The 17,989-nt window shown below is 34.3% G+C and overlaps 2 protein-coding genes across 6 annotated transcripts; one reads left to right on the forward strand and one right to left on the reverse strand.

Moving 5' to 3' along the window:
- Window positions 1–507: 507 nt before the first annotated feature.
- On the forward strand, window positions 508–17,989 carry LOC106121704 (protein Flattop). Of its 5 annotated transcripts, none has more exons than XM_013317476.1 (4): window positions 508–534; window positions 16,139–16,352; window positions 16,765–16,931; window positions 17,845–17,989. In XM_013317476.1, exons 2-4 carry the CDS (start codon window positions 16,166–16,168, stop codon window positions 17,893–17,895), a joined length of 405 nt encoding a protein of 134 aa, XP_013172930.1. In that variant the 5' UTR covers window positions 508–534; window positions 16,139–16,165; the 3' UTR covers window positions 17,896–17,989. The 5 variants fall into 5 exon arrangements, with proteins under 5 accessions (XP_013172930.1, XP_013172929.1, XP_013172926.1 ...); XM_013317475.1 differs by lacking the exon at window positions 508–534 and adding an exon at window positions 900–983; XM_013317472.1 differs by lacking the exon at window positions 508–534 and adding an exon at window positions 13,159–13,383.
- HLH4C (Helix loop helix protein 4C) lies at window positions 8,339–9,436 on the reverse strand. The gene is made up of 2 exons (XM_013317477.1): window positions 9,315–9,436; window positions 8,339–8,636 (listed from the first exon to the last, which is right to left on the reverse strand). The coding sequence occupies exons 1-2, from the start codon at window positions 9,434–9,436 to the stop codon at window positions 8,339–8,341; spliced, it is 420 nt and encodes a 139-aa protein (XP_013172931.1).

Below are 17,989 nucleotides of genomic sequence, written 5' to 3' on the forward strand. Positions count from 1 at the left end.
AGGGGAATGGCCGTTTAGGGCTTTATGCATTTCTTGATTGTAAAATGTTTTAACATAAATGTAATGGAATTTTTTACACAATTCTCCATCTTATGAGTCACTGAATTATTGTGACTATTCTAATTTAGTTCTGTAAGAAATTACACTACTATGTAATATTTACATTTACTTATTTAACAAATGTTATAGAATATAAAAAGGAAAATCCCACAAAATTGCTGATAAAATATTTTACAAAGAATGTGAATGAATTTTGAAACAATTATGAATACATTTATGACTTTTATAAAATATAAGAATGAATGCATTTAGAAGAGTAGGTAGATATTTAAAAGCTAAAAACAAAATGCCTAAACAACATTGCTTAGAATTTAATTCTAAAGTGACTCAGCTAAGCGAATGTTCAATTCAAAGCGTTCAAGAAATTTCTAGATCGCCGAGGCCCGCGAACCGCGGCCGGCCGACGTGGGCCCTCCATAGACAAACGTCCGCAGCTGTTTTACCATACTCCTTTGACGAATATTGATTATTAAGGTTAGAAACTTTTTATTTTATTTAAGGTTGTGGTACAAAATCTATTATTTTTTTAAACGCTTAAAATTTGAACAATAATTATTAAACATTATAATTACAATTGTAAAAATTTTTTGCAATAATTAAAGAAAAAAGTTCTTCAAGGAAATTGTGAATGTCATTTTTTATTTATTTTTTACCTGTCTCTAATTAGACTTCGATTGTTTAATGGCTAGGAGGATTTACCTATCTTGTAATTGGCGTTAGGTAAATATCATTTAGGAACTACATAAGACCTATGTAGTAAAAAATAATTAGTTATGTGTTCAAGAAACTCACATAAAACAGTGTCGTTGAAAAATCAGTGGATTTTTGAGAAAAATCTTTAATTCTACTTGAGAGATAAAAGTTAAGTGTGAACAGTAGCAGTTTCTGTCGGTCGGGGTTTTTACTAATTTGAGGTTAAATTGGTAAGTTAAGTTTTAACTTTCTATAGTGTTATTATATACAGATATTTTTATATCTTTCTCTAAATATGTAAACAGAACAGGGGGTATTTATTTTTCACTTTTATTATTGAACAATTTAGTTGCGAAAGTATAAACAATATCTGTATTGTAATAAAACACAATTATTACTCAACAAATAAATTAGTTACATCATACATAGATTTTACACAAGTAAGTGGATCCAAATTGGAATTCTGGTTATAAGCAGTTGATACAAAATATATTTTACTAATAAATTTTCTATAGCCTAAAATATTATCAACTTGGCGACATGTAAATTTTTTGTTGGGGAGGAAAGAAGGTAATGAAGTATGTTTAAGAGCTACTTATTACTTTTAAAATATATTATGTATAGTATATTAGTAGGTACACGGATAACAAAAATGACAATCTAATATATGGAATTCGTTCGTACACGTGAGGCACAGAGCATGAACGTGCAAAATGAGAGCTTAATTAAGATAATCCCGTGCTCATTTGTAAACGAAAGTGTCGACGTGTTGTGATATTTTCACTCGCGCAAAATATTGATGTTCGCTTGACGTCACGGGCGTCGCAGAAACGAGAGTTGTTAAAATTACCCGCTCAAAAATTTGGCTTCCGAAATGTTACCATGTTTCCACTGTCTCTTACGACAACGCTTTTGTATATTTTTAGACTCTTTGAATAATTAAACACTTTGTGTAATATCTGTATTGAAAGAATATGTAAAGTTATAAGTAATTGTATTTACTTCGTTCCCTACAAGACCATGACTTTCTACTTCACCTTTGTTTCAACCAGGATGTCTGTATGGTGTGGTGAACGACTTGATATAAATTGAAATGTCCAAATATAACCGACCCGTTTTAAAAATAAATTTAGTTGTGTATTAAGACCTCACATATTTGCGAGTGAAAACAAATTTAAGGCTGATTTAAGTGGCCACATGCTGTGACGTGTGCGATAACCGGGAGACTTGGCACCATGCACCGACTTTGTTTACAGCCGCTGGCCATGAATTTGGCGAGAGTAGGATGATGAAGTTCACAGTCAAATGTTTGGCAACCAGACAGGTCGCAGAGACGTCGGATACTGCAAAAGGAACGAGGAAGCTTTCTATTTTAAAATTATATTAAAAAAACAATTCTAACGTACTTTAGAAAGATTTATAAATATATACATTCTAAAATGAATTAAAAATAAATTATACGTAAATTAAAAACTTCAAATATATTTAGTTACTTGATGTAGGCACGGTTTTATCGCGAGTATATTTCCGCTAGCGTGGGTTTACCTGGTTGTTACGGCCGGACATTTGCCATCAGACGAAATGAAAAATGTATAGCTACGTATATGATGTAAAATCGATGTCAAGATTTTTGTTGAAGACTTGTGGAAGACTAATTGAACTTTGAAAACTATGTGTTATTGCCACCTGTTGTTGAGTTGCAAGAAATATACAAGCCTAGCGTTGTTCGTACAACGCCATCTATTGTATTAATTTGTAATCAAGGATTCACACAATTTTGAACTTTGATTTGATATGTTTTAAAAACAAGTATAGATGGCATTGTTTTAACATATATAAAAATTAATAAACATTATTTTATGAAATGTGACTCAAGCATTGCAGTTTAGATCCTTTTGACTTTTTTTTAATGCTTTGACTTTTTCATGTTTTACATAATTATGGTTATTTAAAGGATATTAATAAATTCTCTTTCATAGTTTTACTACTAGTTCAATAATTATTTTCTTGTTCTTTGACTTGAAATAAAAAACGTCAGTAAGGTCTCATGTGTATTTCTAAAAAAAGCGTTGACAGGTCACGTGTTCGCACTTGATCGATTGCGCGTTGTCTGGGGAAATCATCCCAGCGGTGGTGTAATCGACGCCCATTGCCCACCCCCAGGGGGCGCAGTAACAAGCTTCCCACAATTACATCACGCGTATTACCTTATTAATTGCCGGATAATGTAAATGTAATCGTAACTAGGCGTGAAAATCTCATTTTTAATCGAGTATTGAGTGGTGTTTTCAAATACAACTGTGATTATAATTTGCTACTATGTTACTTTTAAAAATGAAACGTTAGAAAAATTACAAACAAAGTTGCGATTAAAAAATAATCATGCAAATTTGGTTACATCACCTATTATTTTTTGTCCGTTAAGATTAAAATTAAGATTTTAAACGTTGTATATAAAATCGATTTTTTTAATTTATGTAGCTGATTAACCAACAATATCAAATCCAGTGAACCTTTTCCTTTGCACATTCTGAAGTTTTATAATTGTTTTTTTTTACGTAGAAATATATGTAATTATATATCTTCCACACTATTATATCTAATTACAGCCCCACGTTCTCGACACGTGCACATTTATAAGTTAGAGGCGCGGGAAATTCACTTACATTACTATTACCGCCCTCGAATTACTACAGTTTTTTGTACATTCGGTTAGAATTAAAATTAAACAACGTTACTGATTATATCTCCCCATTCTCTATACAATATAAATTTATTTTATTTTTTTGTATGGTTAGTAAGTTTGTCTCGCTTCTGACGAAGATATACGAAGTTGTTTCGCACGTTATTAGCTCATGTTAAATGTATGGGAATGTGCAGATATATCGGCGATAGATGTACGCAGAGGAAAATGGCCGCGATCCCAAGGGAGGCTCCTAGCGACACCTGCGTCCCCCGCCTCGACATTTTAGTACTGTTATTACATTAAAGCAAATTTCGATGATTCAAACAAAATAGCACTGTAATCTTTCTACTATATATTTTTATCGGCCACCTGCGTTAAATGATGATAACGTATCAAATTAACTATATACCAGATTAACACTGGCCGAATTTAATATCGAAACATTAGTCACATTAGTATCATAAGTGGTCAATTGAATCAGTGGTCCACAACAAAATGAAAGTTTTGTGACAAATATTATATTTAATAACTATAAACAATGAAGTTAATTATAATTACAGTAGTTATTCTAAACTGTCTGTACAGTGTTAGAGCGAGATGTGTAATGCGCGGCGAGTGTGTGGAGATCAATGGGTTCGCAAAGCCGTGTCCCTTCCCGTACGATCCTCCAGCCCTTCTTATAAATTTAACACAATCTGACAGAATCGAGATCATGGAAATTCTGGAATCGCGATGTCCGTTTTTAGTATACGATGAATACGGTAGTATTAAGCCGCTCGAAGATATCGTGACATGCTGCGACGACATCCAGTTGAGGAAAATGCAGGAGAGCTTGATGTTAGCCGAAGGTATTCTCGGCAGATGTCCGACGTGCCTACGAAATTTCGTTAGACAAATCTGTGAAATGAATTGTTCCCCAGATCAGGCGCGGTTCGTAGAAGTAACAGTGCTAAACGCGACGGATGGTACTCCGTACGTCAATGAGATCGATTACAGAGTTTTCGAAAATTTTATGTTGGACGCTCATTCTTCATGTGCCAGTGTGGTCGTCCCTCAAACCGGAATGCCGGCCATTAATCTCATGTGCGGCAATGCTCCCGTTTGCGACGCAGACGCTTGGTTCGGATTTACTGGAGATACTACGACAAATCCTTTGGCTCCTGTTCAAGTCAACTTTTTGAGATGGCCGACAGAAGAGGATTCGATGAACGCCCGCGCTCCCCCGTGTGAAGAAACCATTGGAGAAGATCTTCCGTGCAGTTGCGTCGACTGCTTCGCGAATTGCCCTGTTGGAACTGAGCCGCTTCCGCCAAGTATTTGCACAGTTCTTTCAGTAAACTGTATTAGTTTCTCAATAGGAATAGTTGTTTTTGTCATCGGTGTTACAATATTCTGTATACTTTCAATATTGGAATACAAAAGGTTGAGAAACGTAAGAATTGAGAATAATGATTCCAAATCTGTTCCCGAAGACAATGTCTTTATTAGATTTTTCCAAGAAACATTTGCTGCAATAGGTGCTTTTTCGTCAAAAAACCCTGTACTTGCTATCATGGTCACCACTTGGATAGCTTTCGCTATGCTCTTTGGTGTTTTGAATCTCAATGTAAGCTCAAATCCTCTCGAACTTTGGTCTGCACCGGATTCGAGGAGCCGGACAGAGTTAAATTATTTCAATTCACGGTTCGGGCCATTCTATCGCGCTGCTCAAGTTTATCTTCAGTTTACTGGTTTGGAGCCCTTTCAAGTAGATAATGTGACATATGGCCCGGCTTTCAGATTAGAGGCCTTGCAAGAATTAGTCAAACTAGAAGACGCCATATTTAACATTGGTAGAGACACCGGGGGCGTCGTTTTGGAAGAAGTTTGCTACGCACCTCTTCGACCTCGTGGCGGTGAAAAGAGATTGGAGCAATGTACTTTCATGTCAGCATCGGTTTATTTTGGCAGAGACCGCAACAATATAAATAATGAAACATACTTGGATACTATTCAGAATTGTTTGAATAATTACTTGGCCCTTAACTGTATGGCCGAATGGGGCGCCGGTGCCGACCCGGATATTTCTTTCGGAGGTGTGACGGGAGACAATATGTTAAGCGCCACTACGCTACTTATAAACTTTCCTATTAGTAACTTCCTTTTGGAAGAAGAGTTGCGGCCTGTGCTCGAATGGGAGCAGCAGTTTCTTGATTTATTACACGATTATGAAGCAAATTGGAAACCTGATTTCGTCGAAGTCAGTTATGGTGCTGAGAGGTCTATTGCCGATGAAATTGAGCGAGTTTCACGAGCAGAAATTTTACCAATTGCTCTGAGTTATTTACTTATGTTTATATACGTTATACTAGCTTTAGGAAACATACGATATTGTAGAACTTGGTTGGTCGATAGCAAAGTAACAGTAGGTATAAGTTGTATAATAGTTGTTTTAGGTTCCATTTTTTGTGCAATGGGTGTAATGGGTTACGCTCAAATTACAGTGACGTTGTTAGCGATTAACGTCATACCATTTTTTGTCTTATCCGTGGGAGTAGATAATGTTTTTCTAATGGTTAATACCTTACACGATATAGAAACTAACTTGAAAGAGTATGATGATTACAATGAAAACTTTAGTCCTACAAAAAAGAGAACGTTCGTGTTCACAAAAATGATGAAGATAGTTGGGCCATCTATGTTTGTTACTTCAGTGACACAAATCACTTGCTTTGCGATAGGAAGTCTCGCTAATTTCCCTGCAGTGGTCACGTTTGCGGTGTTTGCTTCCTTGTCTCTAGGTTTCTTATTTATTTTCCAAATCACCACCGTTGTTGCGATATTATCAATTGACTATGACAGGGCCAGTCAAAACAGATTAGATGTATTTTGCTGTGTTCAGAAGAAAGTCCTTCTAGATAATGATCCTCTGAACGCAGATACGCCGTATCAGAGTATCATCGCGAGATTAATGAAACCCTACTCTGAATTTATTTTAAATTGGAAAGTAAAAATTGTAGTAGCAATTATATTTATGGCAATATTTTCGATTAGTATAATATTAATACCGCAACTTGAAATAGGATTAGATCAAAATTTAGTTTTACCTACAGATTCTTATATGTACAGATATTTGCAATCAGTAAACGATGTGTTACGTCTTGGACCACCGCTCTATTTCGTTTTGAAAGGTGGGTTAAACTTTACAGACACAAACGATCAAAATGTCATTTGTGGAGGTCAATTATGTTACCCAGACTCTCTCACAACCCAAATATTCTTAGCTGCTCGCCACAGTAACGTTACGTTTATAGCAAAAAGTTCTAATTCTTGGTTAGATGACTTTTTCGATTGGTCAGGTTTAACTGGGTCTTGTTGCAAGTACAATACTACAAGCGGTGGATTCTGTTCTAGTACAGATCCTTCCCCCGAATGTCAATTTTGTTCTCTTGGCAGAGATGAATTCGGCAACGGCTTACGACCAGATGCAAAAACTTTCGAAAATTTCATACCGTTCTTCCTCCAAGACACTCCGAACGATCAATGTAACAAAGGAGGTCTGGCTAGTTACTCGAGTTTTGTTAATTACGTGTTAGATTCAGAAGGGCGTGCTACTGTTCACGATACCGGCTTCATGGCATATCACGTAGCGCTGGGAACATCTTACGAGTATATAAATGCTGTTAAATACGGGTACGAAGTTGCCGGTAATATAACTTCGGCAATCAAGAAACATACGGGTAAAGATGTTGAAGTGTTTCCATATTCAGTATTTTATGTATTTTATGAACAGTATTTGACAATGTGGGGTGATACATTCTCTTCGTTAGGTTTTTGTTTAATAGGAGCATTGATTATTAATTTATTAGCTACCGGATTTAATGTCTTAACGACCTTTACTGTTATGTTTACTAGTATTATGGTTGTTATAGATATGATGGGTGTTATGTATATCTGGAATATTCCATTGAATGCTGTATCGTGTGTGAATTTGATCGTATCTATAGGTATTGCTGTTGAATTCTGTAGTCATTTGGCATACGCTTTTGCAACCAGCAAATGTCCTCCGAATGAAAGAGTTGCAGATGCAATTTGTAAAGTAGGCGCAACTATAATTACGGGAATAACATTAACGAATATTCCGATAATAGTTTTAGCATTCTCTTACACTGAATTGATTGAAATGTTCTTCTTTAGAATGCTTTTCAGTTTGGTGATTCTTGGATTTTTGCATGGTATGGTATTCTATCCAGTGTTCTTGAGTTATTTTAATGATATTATTAAGAAATAAATATTGTCAGCATTAAATTGACTCTAGATTTAAGTTACTAAATACCTTGCATGTTGTGAAAGTACATAAATAATATTTTCATTGTAATTTTTGTTATTTGTACGAAAATATTTCTATTTATATTTCTGTAATTGTTATAATCCAGTAACTGTACCTATGTGATATGTTTTTTTTGTAAATATAAAGATGTTTAAGAGTTATTGGATATTTTTATTTACAAAACAAGGAAGACATCGATTAAAATCACAACACGAACATAACATAACCTTAATTATAGTAAAATAAAAGTAGTAGCAATCTTTGGCTCCATCCACGATTATACAATTAAATTTTTAAATTTTTTTTTCTTACTAAATTTAATATAAAATTTGACACTATAATTAATTTGAATAGTTATCTTATCTATACAGGAATTGATAAAACGTTTCTTGATATCAGCTACACATCTTAAGAATGTGAAAGTTACAAGACCTTAAAAAGAATAATGACTAGTTCCTAAATACAAGACATTCGTAACAGTAGAAAAATTCAAAATTTGTATACATATTTGCATATTCATTTGACTAATAATAATATGAAATAAATTCTACGTAATGAATTGCAATTCATTCTTAACTAATCTTCTTCTATCACGCATCTAATACATGGTTAAGATAAGCTATATAACATATTGCGAGCCTTAAAATTTCAATTTTCGATAGTTTCTTATCCGGAGGTAATGTTGGTAGGAGTCGCCTGAGTGACGCAAATGCGGCATTAAATGCTTCCACACGTATTCTTTCTCTGGTGGCATGCGCTGTCCTGTACTTCAGTGTAGCTCTACGTCGTCGTCTACGCTCTTCCCGGGAGAGTCCGGCGCAGGGAGACCCTGTCCCACTTGAGAGGTATGCCTCTTCGGACAACGCGCATGGTTCTAGTGTTCTTTCCCTAAACATAAAATAAATGAAAAATATATATATTGTGCCAACACCTTATTACATTATTGCCCGACAATCAGAATTATTATAACTCATACGGGTTTATATCGCCTACGATTCCGTCCGCGCACAGTTGCAATAAAACAATTCATGGTCTATATGTTCTTCTAGACTATGTTCTAAATCTATGCCAAATTTCAGCGAAGTCCTTTGAACCGCTCTAGATATACCTTCTAACAGCCATCCATGTATCGATCAATCCACCTAAATGTCCGTTCTATTGTGAATTGTAGCTTAAATGGCTTATCTGACTTTCTATCTATCTTTTAGACAGGCGTGAAGTGGAAGCAATTCCGCGTTTCGTCTTATGAGTGTGCGTCCCGGAGGCCTAATTTTGTCCTCTTTCCCTTCCCACCCTTTTCTTATAAGGAAAAATGGGAAGTGAAAGTGAACTTTCCGAATGAGAGGATGCATGGAAAGGGAAAATATTTTTTCTGTGCATCCTCTCCTCCGTCGATTAAAGATAGGCAACGCATATGCAATTGCGTATGTCTATGGGCAACGGTCACTTCGCCAATTCAGCGATTTCAGGTGGCGGCTCGATTTTGATGTGTGATGTGTCCTATTCGTTCCAAAGACTTTCCCGAGATATAGTTAGTTGGACCCAATATCAATTATGAGTACGTACCGTTTCCTGGGTGCCAAGTTCTCCCTGCCCGTGATAGGCAGCAGTGCTTCGCGCGGTTCTGCGAGCATGCACGATAGCGCGCCGTCGTCCATACTAATGCCACTCTCCAGCCAGCTCTTCATTTCCTATCTAAAACAAATATATTTTTTTGTTGCAAATTTTTAATTAGGAATCACAAAATGGAACTAAGGAATCATTGAAATTATTTTAAAATGATATTATTATATTGTTAAAAATAAATGTGAAATTTAAAAATAAAAGTCTATTAAATTTTTTAAAAGAATTGAAACGAAGAACATCCCCATTACTAATATTTCAATAAAATGATAAGGTATATAAGTAAGCGTTAAAGTTGCTAACTTGTGATTATTCAAAGTATTCTTATTTGTACTCTATCGAAATAATATTGTGTCAAGTTCGACGTAACCCTTTGCGACCGCAGCACGTTTGTTTGTGCACGTCCAAATCAAATTCCCCGGCCGCGGGCATAGCTGTCGAGATAAATAATACATCACGGGTTCACACCTCGCACTAAGCGAGCTCTTTAGGGGATAATAAATCCGTATTTATTCTTTTTATATCGCCTTTGCTACCCTCTGCCCTTACGTAATCGAATCATGCTTGCTAACCGTATCGAATCGATTGGACTTCCTGCCCCCAAAGCACTTATGACCGCCTGGTAAAATACGGTAATAATTGTATTAGATCTTGGTATTTGATAACAGATGTCATTGTTATGGAATTTGGGAGGAATATTTTCGCACATTCATTTTCAATCTCACAGAAGACAGACGTAAAGTATAAGTATTTTACGCTTTTTATTTTGCCTTATGTGCAAGGAGCCGGGCGTGGAATCTCTGAATTTGCAACCTTGCCTATTCTAATGTATCTATCTAGTAAAACGCAGGCAGCGTGGAGACGATGGAAAATATATTAACTAAGTATTTTAAAAATAACATTGGTATTCCTAATATCAGTAAGTAAATATGCAAATAAAATGGCAAGTATAGTCAAGATTTGTACTAATTAATATCCCAAAGGGAAAAGCAAATTTCAATGATGGAAAACATCTCATAATTTGTTTCTGAAATTTTGTAAGCTATTCAAGATAAGAGCCATGTACCGATGTGATCTTTACATTTCAAAATATCTCTAGATTCTTTTAGAACTATTAACTCACCTTTTGATTAAACAAGCCGTGAAACGAAAGTAATTATTTTTAAAATAATTTCACACGAATTACGTCACCATTAAAATAGTCAGAACGTCACGGAAAACCATATAAAATCACACTGATCCCAATGTGAACTGGGATGCAGTTTATATGTCCTCCGAAAGAGGGTTGGAACATCCCTCTCTTGAGGGCGGAGCCTAACGGGAGATCCAGAGGGTTGTTACACGAAAAAAATTAGACAAAAAATAATTAAGTCCTTGTTTTTTGTCTAATTTTTTTTTCACAAATTATGATATTGTATATAATATAATAACTAATTTTCGTCCGCGACTTCATCTACACGTAATTTAAAAAAATATTTCATGTGTTATTCTAGACTTTGTTTTTCATCTAGGCATTGAAACGTAGCGGACGTTTTGAGTAAAATATGAATTAAACATATCTAATTTTAGGTAAATTGGCATGTCTATTTCTGGCTAAGTGATATATCGTTTTTATTTGATGTAATAGGGAATAAACACACTAATAAAAAATATTTATAACAATTAACTTGGTCCTACGCGAATCTCGGTTCCTTTGTCGCGTAGTATTTTTTGAATTATGAAAAAACAAGAATTATCTTAGAAATTTCCTTTTGCAACAATTATTTCAGTGTTATCCCTGTTACTTTGATAACATCTGTGTTCCCGACTCCTCCCCGTACTCAGCCTCCAATACCGCTCGGCCCCGCCTATCGATCCCGGCCTCGGCATCAGGTGCTGTGAGATAATGAACGACCAGACACGTTCAGAGATCGATACAGTTTCAGGGTACAGCTGGATGTCTGTACCACGTTTTACCTTCTGTAACAAATTTGTTACATGGAAAATGAAGTAAAGAGAAAACTATATCGAATGAAATAATAATCTTTGTTTTTTAGATTCAAAGTAAATAATTATAGCCGTTAGGCACTTAGCAAATTTCGAACAGCAAATTCAAAATTTTTCTTCATATTACGTTTCCTTTTTTTTGGTATTCGAACTGTAGGTACTACAGTAAGTACTTTATCATCTCACGTGTTAATCACACTTTAACGATAATCAATTAAACTCTATCTTTTCGGAATTTAATTTCAATAAAATTTATCGCATGAATTCAACATTTTAAATTTTTCAATAATTTGCGTAAGTTCATTTCAAGGTCGGTCATTGACTTTTGATCCTTTTATTCATGGTTACAGATTGTTTCATTCTCTTGAAACACGAAACACGCATAACATAGTCTCTGTCGGAGCCCTTGTGATTAGCTCTACGCTTAAGATTTCTTTACCCATGGGTAAATTTTTTGGTTACCTTTTGCCAACCAACCTGGTAAAGATCCTCATCAATGCAAACATCAGTAAATATTGTATGAAATAAATATATAAAAGTTAGCCCTGCATATAAGCTACATATTTTGTCAGGGCAAGAGTCGTGACATTAAAAATAATATTAAATTTCAAGGTTAAAAGTTAACCTGAACAAACTTCGAGACTTGATTTAATGTCTTCCATAGCATGCAAGATATTTAAATGAATTCAAATAAATGACGATTAAGAGTAGGGTTACCAAAAAGTATTTTACCCCACACAGAAAAGATACTGTTCAAGTAGATAAAATAAAGTTGTTGTTCAGACAAAATGAATCCCCAAAAAGGCAGCATACACCGAAATTAACAAGGTTTCCTAAATATCATGAGATTATTACATTCCCTTCTTTGCTAAGGGAATGGAAAAGGTAAATTATTGTTTTTCTTACTTATGCATTGTCCTGTATGGTGCCCAAGCAAGGTAGTCACAACAATTCCTGTCAAGTTATCTTCCGTAGAAAACTTAAAGCCTTGTCACAATATACTGGTAGCAAATACAAATTTAAACCTTAATTTATGTAAAGATTCATGTACCTGCCAGCGACATCTTCCAGCTAATGTTGGTTCGCATTACATTATTAATGCTGTAATAAACAATTTTATACATAACAAATAAAATATAAAGCGTAATGTTGAAGGTCACGGCAAACCTTAATTCTCTTCATTGTGACATCGCTTCCGAACACGCAATTTGTTTGTCTACAATTCCTGACAGTTTTATGTATTTTTTTACTTAAATGTTACTGCGATGAATTGTTCACTCCGTCAGCAATTTCAACATTAACTCCGTTGTCGATCGTATCCCAAAAATACTAGTTGATTGAGTCTTGCTGGTAATTCATAGACAACTTAGAATTACTACTCAGGTCTCGAGTTAAATCTTTTTTCTTTTTTTTCTAACTATGTAACCTTTACCATAGAAAGCAATCCCAGAAGCTAGAAAGGTTGATAGGACATTACTAATTTCTATTTAACGTAAACAAGACACAACTTTCAACCTTTTTCTAGGTCTACGTCCATAAACATGTTTCTCGGTTCCCGTTGCTGAAATATCTACATATGTTTGTTTTTCAAACCCAATAAATTATAACAAAAAGTTTTACATATTGTGTTTTAACTCTTAGCAATGGGAACTCATGATAACATATCAATAATTTGATAGGTATACATTTAAAAAGGTTTAAAAGCAATGTTTCTTTTGAAAATATTCATCGGACAAGAATATTGCGTGAGTGCATTAATGAAATTAAATAGTTTCCATAGCAACAGGGCGGTTGTGCCAATAGTTTTCCCCTAATTTTCCACGTTCATACGAAGCCTTCAAACCGTAGACAAATATGACGTGAGCGTACGATTTTCTAAAGAATTTTGACATGTTTACAATCTTTTTGACGTATTTAGGCAAACCTCAAGCAAAACTGTGATATATTTGAATCCTTTTCATAATTTACAAGTGATATTTAGTGAAATTTGACCTCAAGAATGGCTTTTAACTTTGATAGTGGGCAGGTAAGTACTTAAACTTATGTCTTTCCTTTGGGTTACGTGTTGTTGGTTATGTATTTGACATTTTATAATAGTATATTCAACTTATATATCTATTTTCGTCTGATTGAGGCTGATGACGATAAAATACCCATAACATAACCTTTTGGGTATATTTTGTTCAGTTTTAAGAAAAGGTGGAATAACAAACATTTTTTAATTTTATTTTCCTAATTTAATGCTGGTTACAATTAAGATTTAAAACCTAATCATTTTTAATAGTCCCTTTTAGTATTTACTTAAGTATTAAGGAAAATTAGTTTGTTTTTATGTCACTAATTAATATAACTATAATATTATAATAGTATGTAATTTTTTCTCTCGTATTTCGTGTTAACTAATCCCATGTACTTTTTAACTAAAGCGCACCTGCAACACTATTACACTCCCCTATTCTATTAAAGCTAAGACCTTTTTTTATTTGCGCGCAATTTGTAATGCCTTTAATCCGAGTTAGATACATCCAATTACATAGTAAATGTCCTCATCCTCATCAACATTCGAAATTACACTCTATTTCTAGTATTTCTACGGTTGATATTTAATTGTGTAATCATTAATGGTCATTGTTGAGGGGCAGATTGTTTTTTACGGGTTGTCGACAATTTTTCACCGCTTTGTATGGGATGGTAATCCTTGTTTGACATCTTGGGTCGGTGGCGTTTAGTTAATCGCACTTGTGTCTATACGATTGATTGTTTTGATACATCCTAAGCCTATGGTTTAAAAATACAATACGAAGAAAATATGTTTTACAAATCTGAATTAGGAGACACTGCTTTAGTTTTGGGAGATTTCTGTTTTTATAGGGCACATAAAAGTGACACATGGCGAGGGCAGATCGTAATTCATAGATATGTCAAAAGAATACATTTAAATATGTCTAGATTGTAGCTAACGTGAGGTTCAATATTCTGAAAAATATAGAAATAGAGATACAATTTCTATGAAACTATTTCAATGCAAAAAGTTTGCTTAGTCTGGTACCTTTAGATCGTATTTGCCGTTCTCATTAGGGCACTGGTCTCAGTATGTGATATCTTTATCGTACCATAGCGAAGATAACAAATAAAAGGCAAATATAAAACAGTAAATAGCCATATGAAAGCAAAATTGTGGTATTCTGGTATAAATATTGTAGACCATTCACATAATCAGTTTTGTTAAAGTAAATAAAAGATTTGTCTCTGGTATCAAGCTTTATAAACATGTCAATTTTATTTGCAATAAATCATAGCTTAAATGTAGCATGTTTTATTCGTACACTAAATGCAAATTACGTGTCATGCTGTACGCCATTACTGTAACATGCGACATCAGTATTTTAGAATTTTGATTCAGTTCGACTGCGTGTTATAGCTTTTAGTTTGAGTTTACAGCCACCACTGTAGTAATACTTGTACCATTCATTCTCTTAAATAAATTCCCTATACATGATGTTACAACTGTTAAAATTCACCACCATAAACAAAACATTTGTGTAACTATACCGTAACTAAAGAAGTCGACTTGCAAGACCATTTAAAAATCCCTATATCTGTATCGGAAATGGTATATAAATTCCATACTCCTTGTTAATGTTATAAATGCGAAACCTTATTAAATGATAATTCTTATAAGGTACATATCTCAGTAACGGGTCAAGAGACCGTGATGAAGTTTGCCAATAGTAGTCTGCATGAACACATAGGCTAGTTATTAAGTTTTTTTTTATAATACCGCGCGGACGAAGTCGCGGGCGAAAGCTATTGCATATACAGAGATACTGCAATGCTTAGTTACTATTTAAAAAACTTTAGTTATAGAACTAAATCATAAAAAATATAAACTAACAATCTTAAAACCCTTATAAAAGCCCTTGACAGTATAATTCTAAATTATGACACCCGTTCTTATTTGTTGGTAATGGGAGCGTGATGTATGGAGTAAATAGTAATTTGCAACCCTTTGTACGTACTCGGAAGGGATGGTCGTAACAATAGGTCATAGGGGTTTGACACCTGCTCAATACACTTTTACAATCATAGTCATGTTTTCTCTGACAATCACTTTATTTTAAGATTCCTTGTTTTAAACTTTTGATTTAGTGTTTGGAATATCTTTCATGTTTAAAGACTCATTTTTATAAGTAAAAGTACCTAGAAATAATACATGTTTTTTCGATAGAACGAAAAAAGTTCAAGTTCAAAATTAATCCAGCACATGTTTTTGCTTCCAGCACAAATCTTTGCGTAATTAAGATTTAATTTATATAATTAAAAAATAAATCATAAATAATTAAAGTACGATTTTAAAAGACACAAATAGTAATGATATATTTTTGGTTTAACAATTACAGTAGTGGTGAACTGGGGCCTTGATGCCTTTGGTGTTTGATATGTCATTTCGACATTTGAATGACATTGCCACGTGTTTCCCGCCATTGTCACACGTCATGCATCAGTGATGAATGAAAACACAAACGCCTTTTACTAATTGCAACGAAGATATTAACTAAGTTTAAAGATTAATTTTACACAACCCTTGCAAAATTGTAAGAATAGCAACACGTTATCATTTTCTGGACTGTTTTATTAAAAAATCTTCATCCAGCTTACCCTAGGTTAGGGGTAAAAGACCTTAGTCAACCACTCTGGTCCAGTACGGATTGGTAGACTTCAGGTATATATATAATTTTCATATTGTTACTTTAGGTACCTACGTTCTACATTCCTTACAGTTCAACCAAGAAACAACACCTAAACGAATGGGCAACTGGCAAGTGCCCAGATGGTCACCAACTCGTGCGCGCCCACTTGAGATGCGGCCCGACCCTAAGCCCATTTGCGACATAAACGGACACTTCCTACCCGGAGCACCAAAAGGATCTTCTAAGTGCTTTGGACACTTCACGGGAACTTGGGACTTGCCTAGAAAAATAAATAGAAAAGTTGGTAAGTAATATCAATCAAACATATTCGCCTTTGTCGTCGTTACTGATATATTTTGCAAATATATAAATTATGTTTAAGCAAAGAGTATTTGGAAAGTTTTTGCATGTATCTAAAAATAAATTGTTAACGCAACCTTATCGATTTGTCCTGACCCTTGCCGTAGCTCTATATTTGTCAACACTCACGTGCCCGCTTACGTTCAAGTTATTTTCATGACAGTAAGTAGTTTGCGAATCCGTCTTCAATGCGTTCCGTGCATTGAATCCAACAAATAAACATGTGACTTGACCTAATGATAGGGGCTTTTCGATCATCCTGTGTACTGCAACATAGATTCACTTGTTAATTCAAGTTGTTGAATCTTTAACCTTACTTAATGGAATTTATTCCAAATTAAACATATCTTTTGTAGCGGAGGAGCTAGCAAAGGAACCACCTGCCAACAGATTTGCGGATTGGTTGCACCCTCGCGTCCAAAGACCCAAGGTCGTCAGTACTTCAATGCGCATGCGTCCTGGTAAGCGTGGCAAAGCGGCTACTGACGAAAAGGAAAAGCCGCCCAGTACAGAACCGTTCCAAGTAAGTAGCGCTTTACACTGCTGCTAATAGTTTTCCCGCGCATTTCGTTTAAACTTTCAAGAATAATTTACCGCGGACTTAAACATTATCGTAAATCGTGAGTTTGAATTTCATATTTCGTGTGAATAGGATTAACTTCGTTAACTAAATACCAAGTTATATTTTTATTTAAAGTCTATGCAACTGAATATAATTCGTGCAACTAATTTCTTGTCGTGACTGGAAGACAGGATGCATAGCTTTTGTACACTTTGTAAACTTAAATAAAAAATATACAAACGAGACAGATTGAAAACTGTGTGTTAGGTTATATTTATTACTAGACTTTTTAAACTCCGCGCGGACGAAGTCGAAGTAGAAATATTCCACAAAACTAGTTCTTACACCGCGGTAATATGGTTTTTTTCCATCAAATAGACTATATCTGAGTACTCTCATAACATTGATTTAATAGTTATTAACATTTATAAAATAATCGCAAACAGCAACAAAGTTGTCTATCGTTAGGTAATAAGCTTTGATAAAATGCTAGCCGCTTGTAGATAGCACACCTGCATGATATTTAGATAATTTACAGAGACTGTTAAATTATTATTAATAATTTAGATTAGATTCACACATATCCCATGATTCATATTACAGATTTTTTAATTCGAACAAGCTTAAATTGTCACTCTTGACTTTCTTCAATAAACCTTTTAATACGGTCTTGGCGTTTTGGGGTAAATAGAGGCATTGATTCTCTGATAGATTGATTCTTGTATTTGTATTAAAATATTGAAGTTTTCTAATCGCCCTATTTACACTAATATGGTACAGACGAGAAACATCGTTTTTTTTTAAGAAACTATATTTCTGTTTATGCTTGATGATAGAATTTGTTTAATTACTAATTTGATAATGTTTCTTTCAGCCTCTTCTGTGTCCAATCCATAAACATCATCGAGAAGAACATAATAAATAATTCTCTTATAAAACTCCGGATCCCAAACCAGAAAAATTAATATATTAGTACTAATTTACATAGTATAATTTATTTATGCTTTTATACAATTTTT

This window comes from Papilio xuthus, unplaced genomic scaffold (assembly GCF_000836235.2).
Source record: "Papilio xuthus unplaced genomic scaffold, Pxut_1.1 DF826938.1, whole genome shotgun sequence".
Lineage (NCBI taxonomy): Eukaryota > Metazoa > Arthropoda > Insecta > Lepidoptera > Papilionidae > Papilio > Papilio xuthus.

Excerpts from the sequence above, each read along its gene's own strand:
- HLH4C (XM_013317477.1), bottom strand. The coding sequence starts at position 9,436 with ATGAAGAGCTGGCTGGAGAGTGGCATTAGTATGGACGACGGCGCGCTA. Across the intron at positions 8,637-9,314 it reads AACTTGGCACCCAGGAAACG|GGAAAGAACACTAGAACCAT; the intron begins GTACGTACTCAT and ends TTTTATGTTTAG.
- LOC106121704 (XM_013317472.1), top strand. The coding sequence starts at position 13,357 with ATGGCTTTTAACTTTGATAGTGGGCAG. Across the intron at positions 16,353-16,764 it reads AAAAATAAATAGAAAAGTTG|CGGAGGAGCTAGCAAAGGAA; the intron begins GTAAGTAATATC and ends TATCTTTTGTAG. Across the intron at positions 16,932-17,844 it reads CCAGTACAGAACCGTTCCAA|CCTCTTCTGTGTCCAATCCA; the intron begins GTAAGTAGCGCT and ends TGTTTCTTTCAG.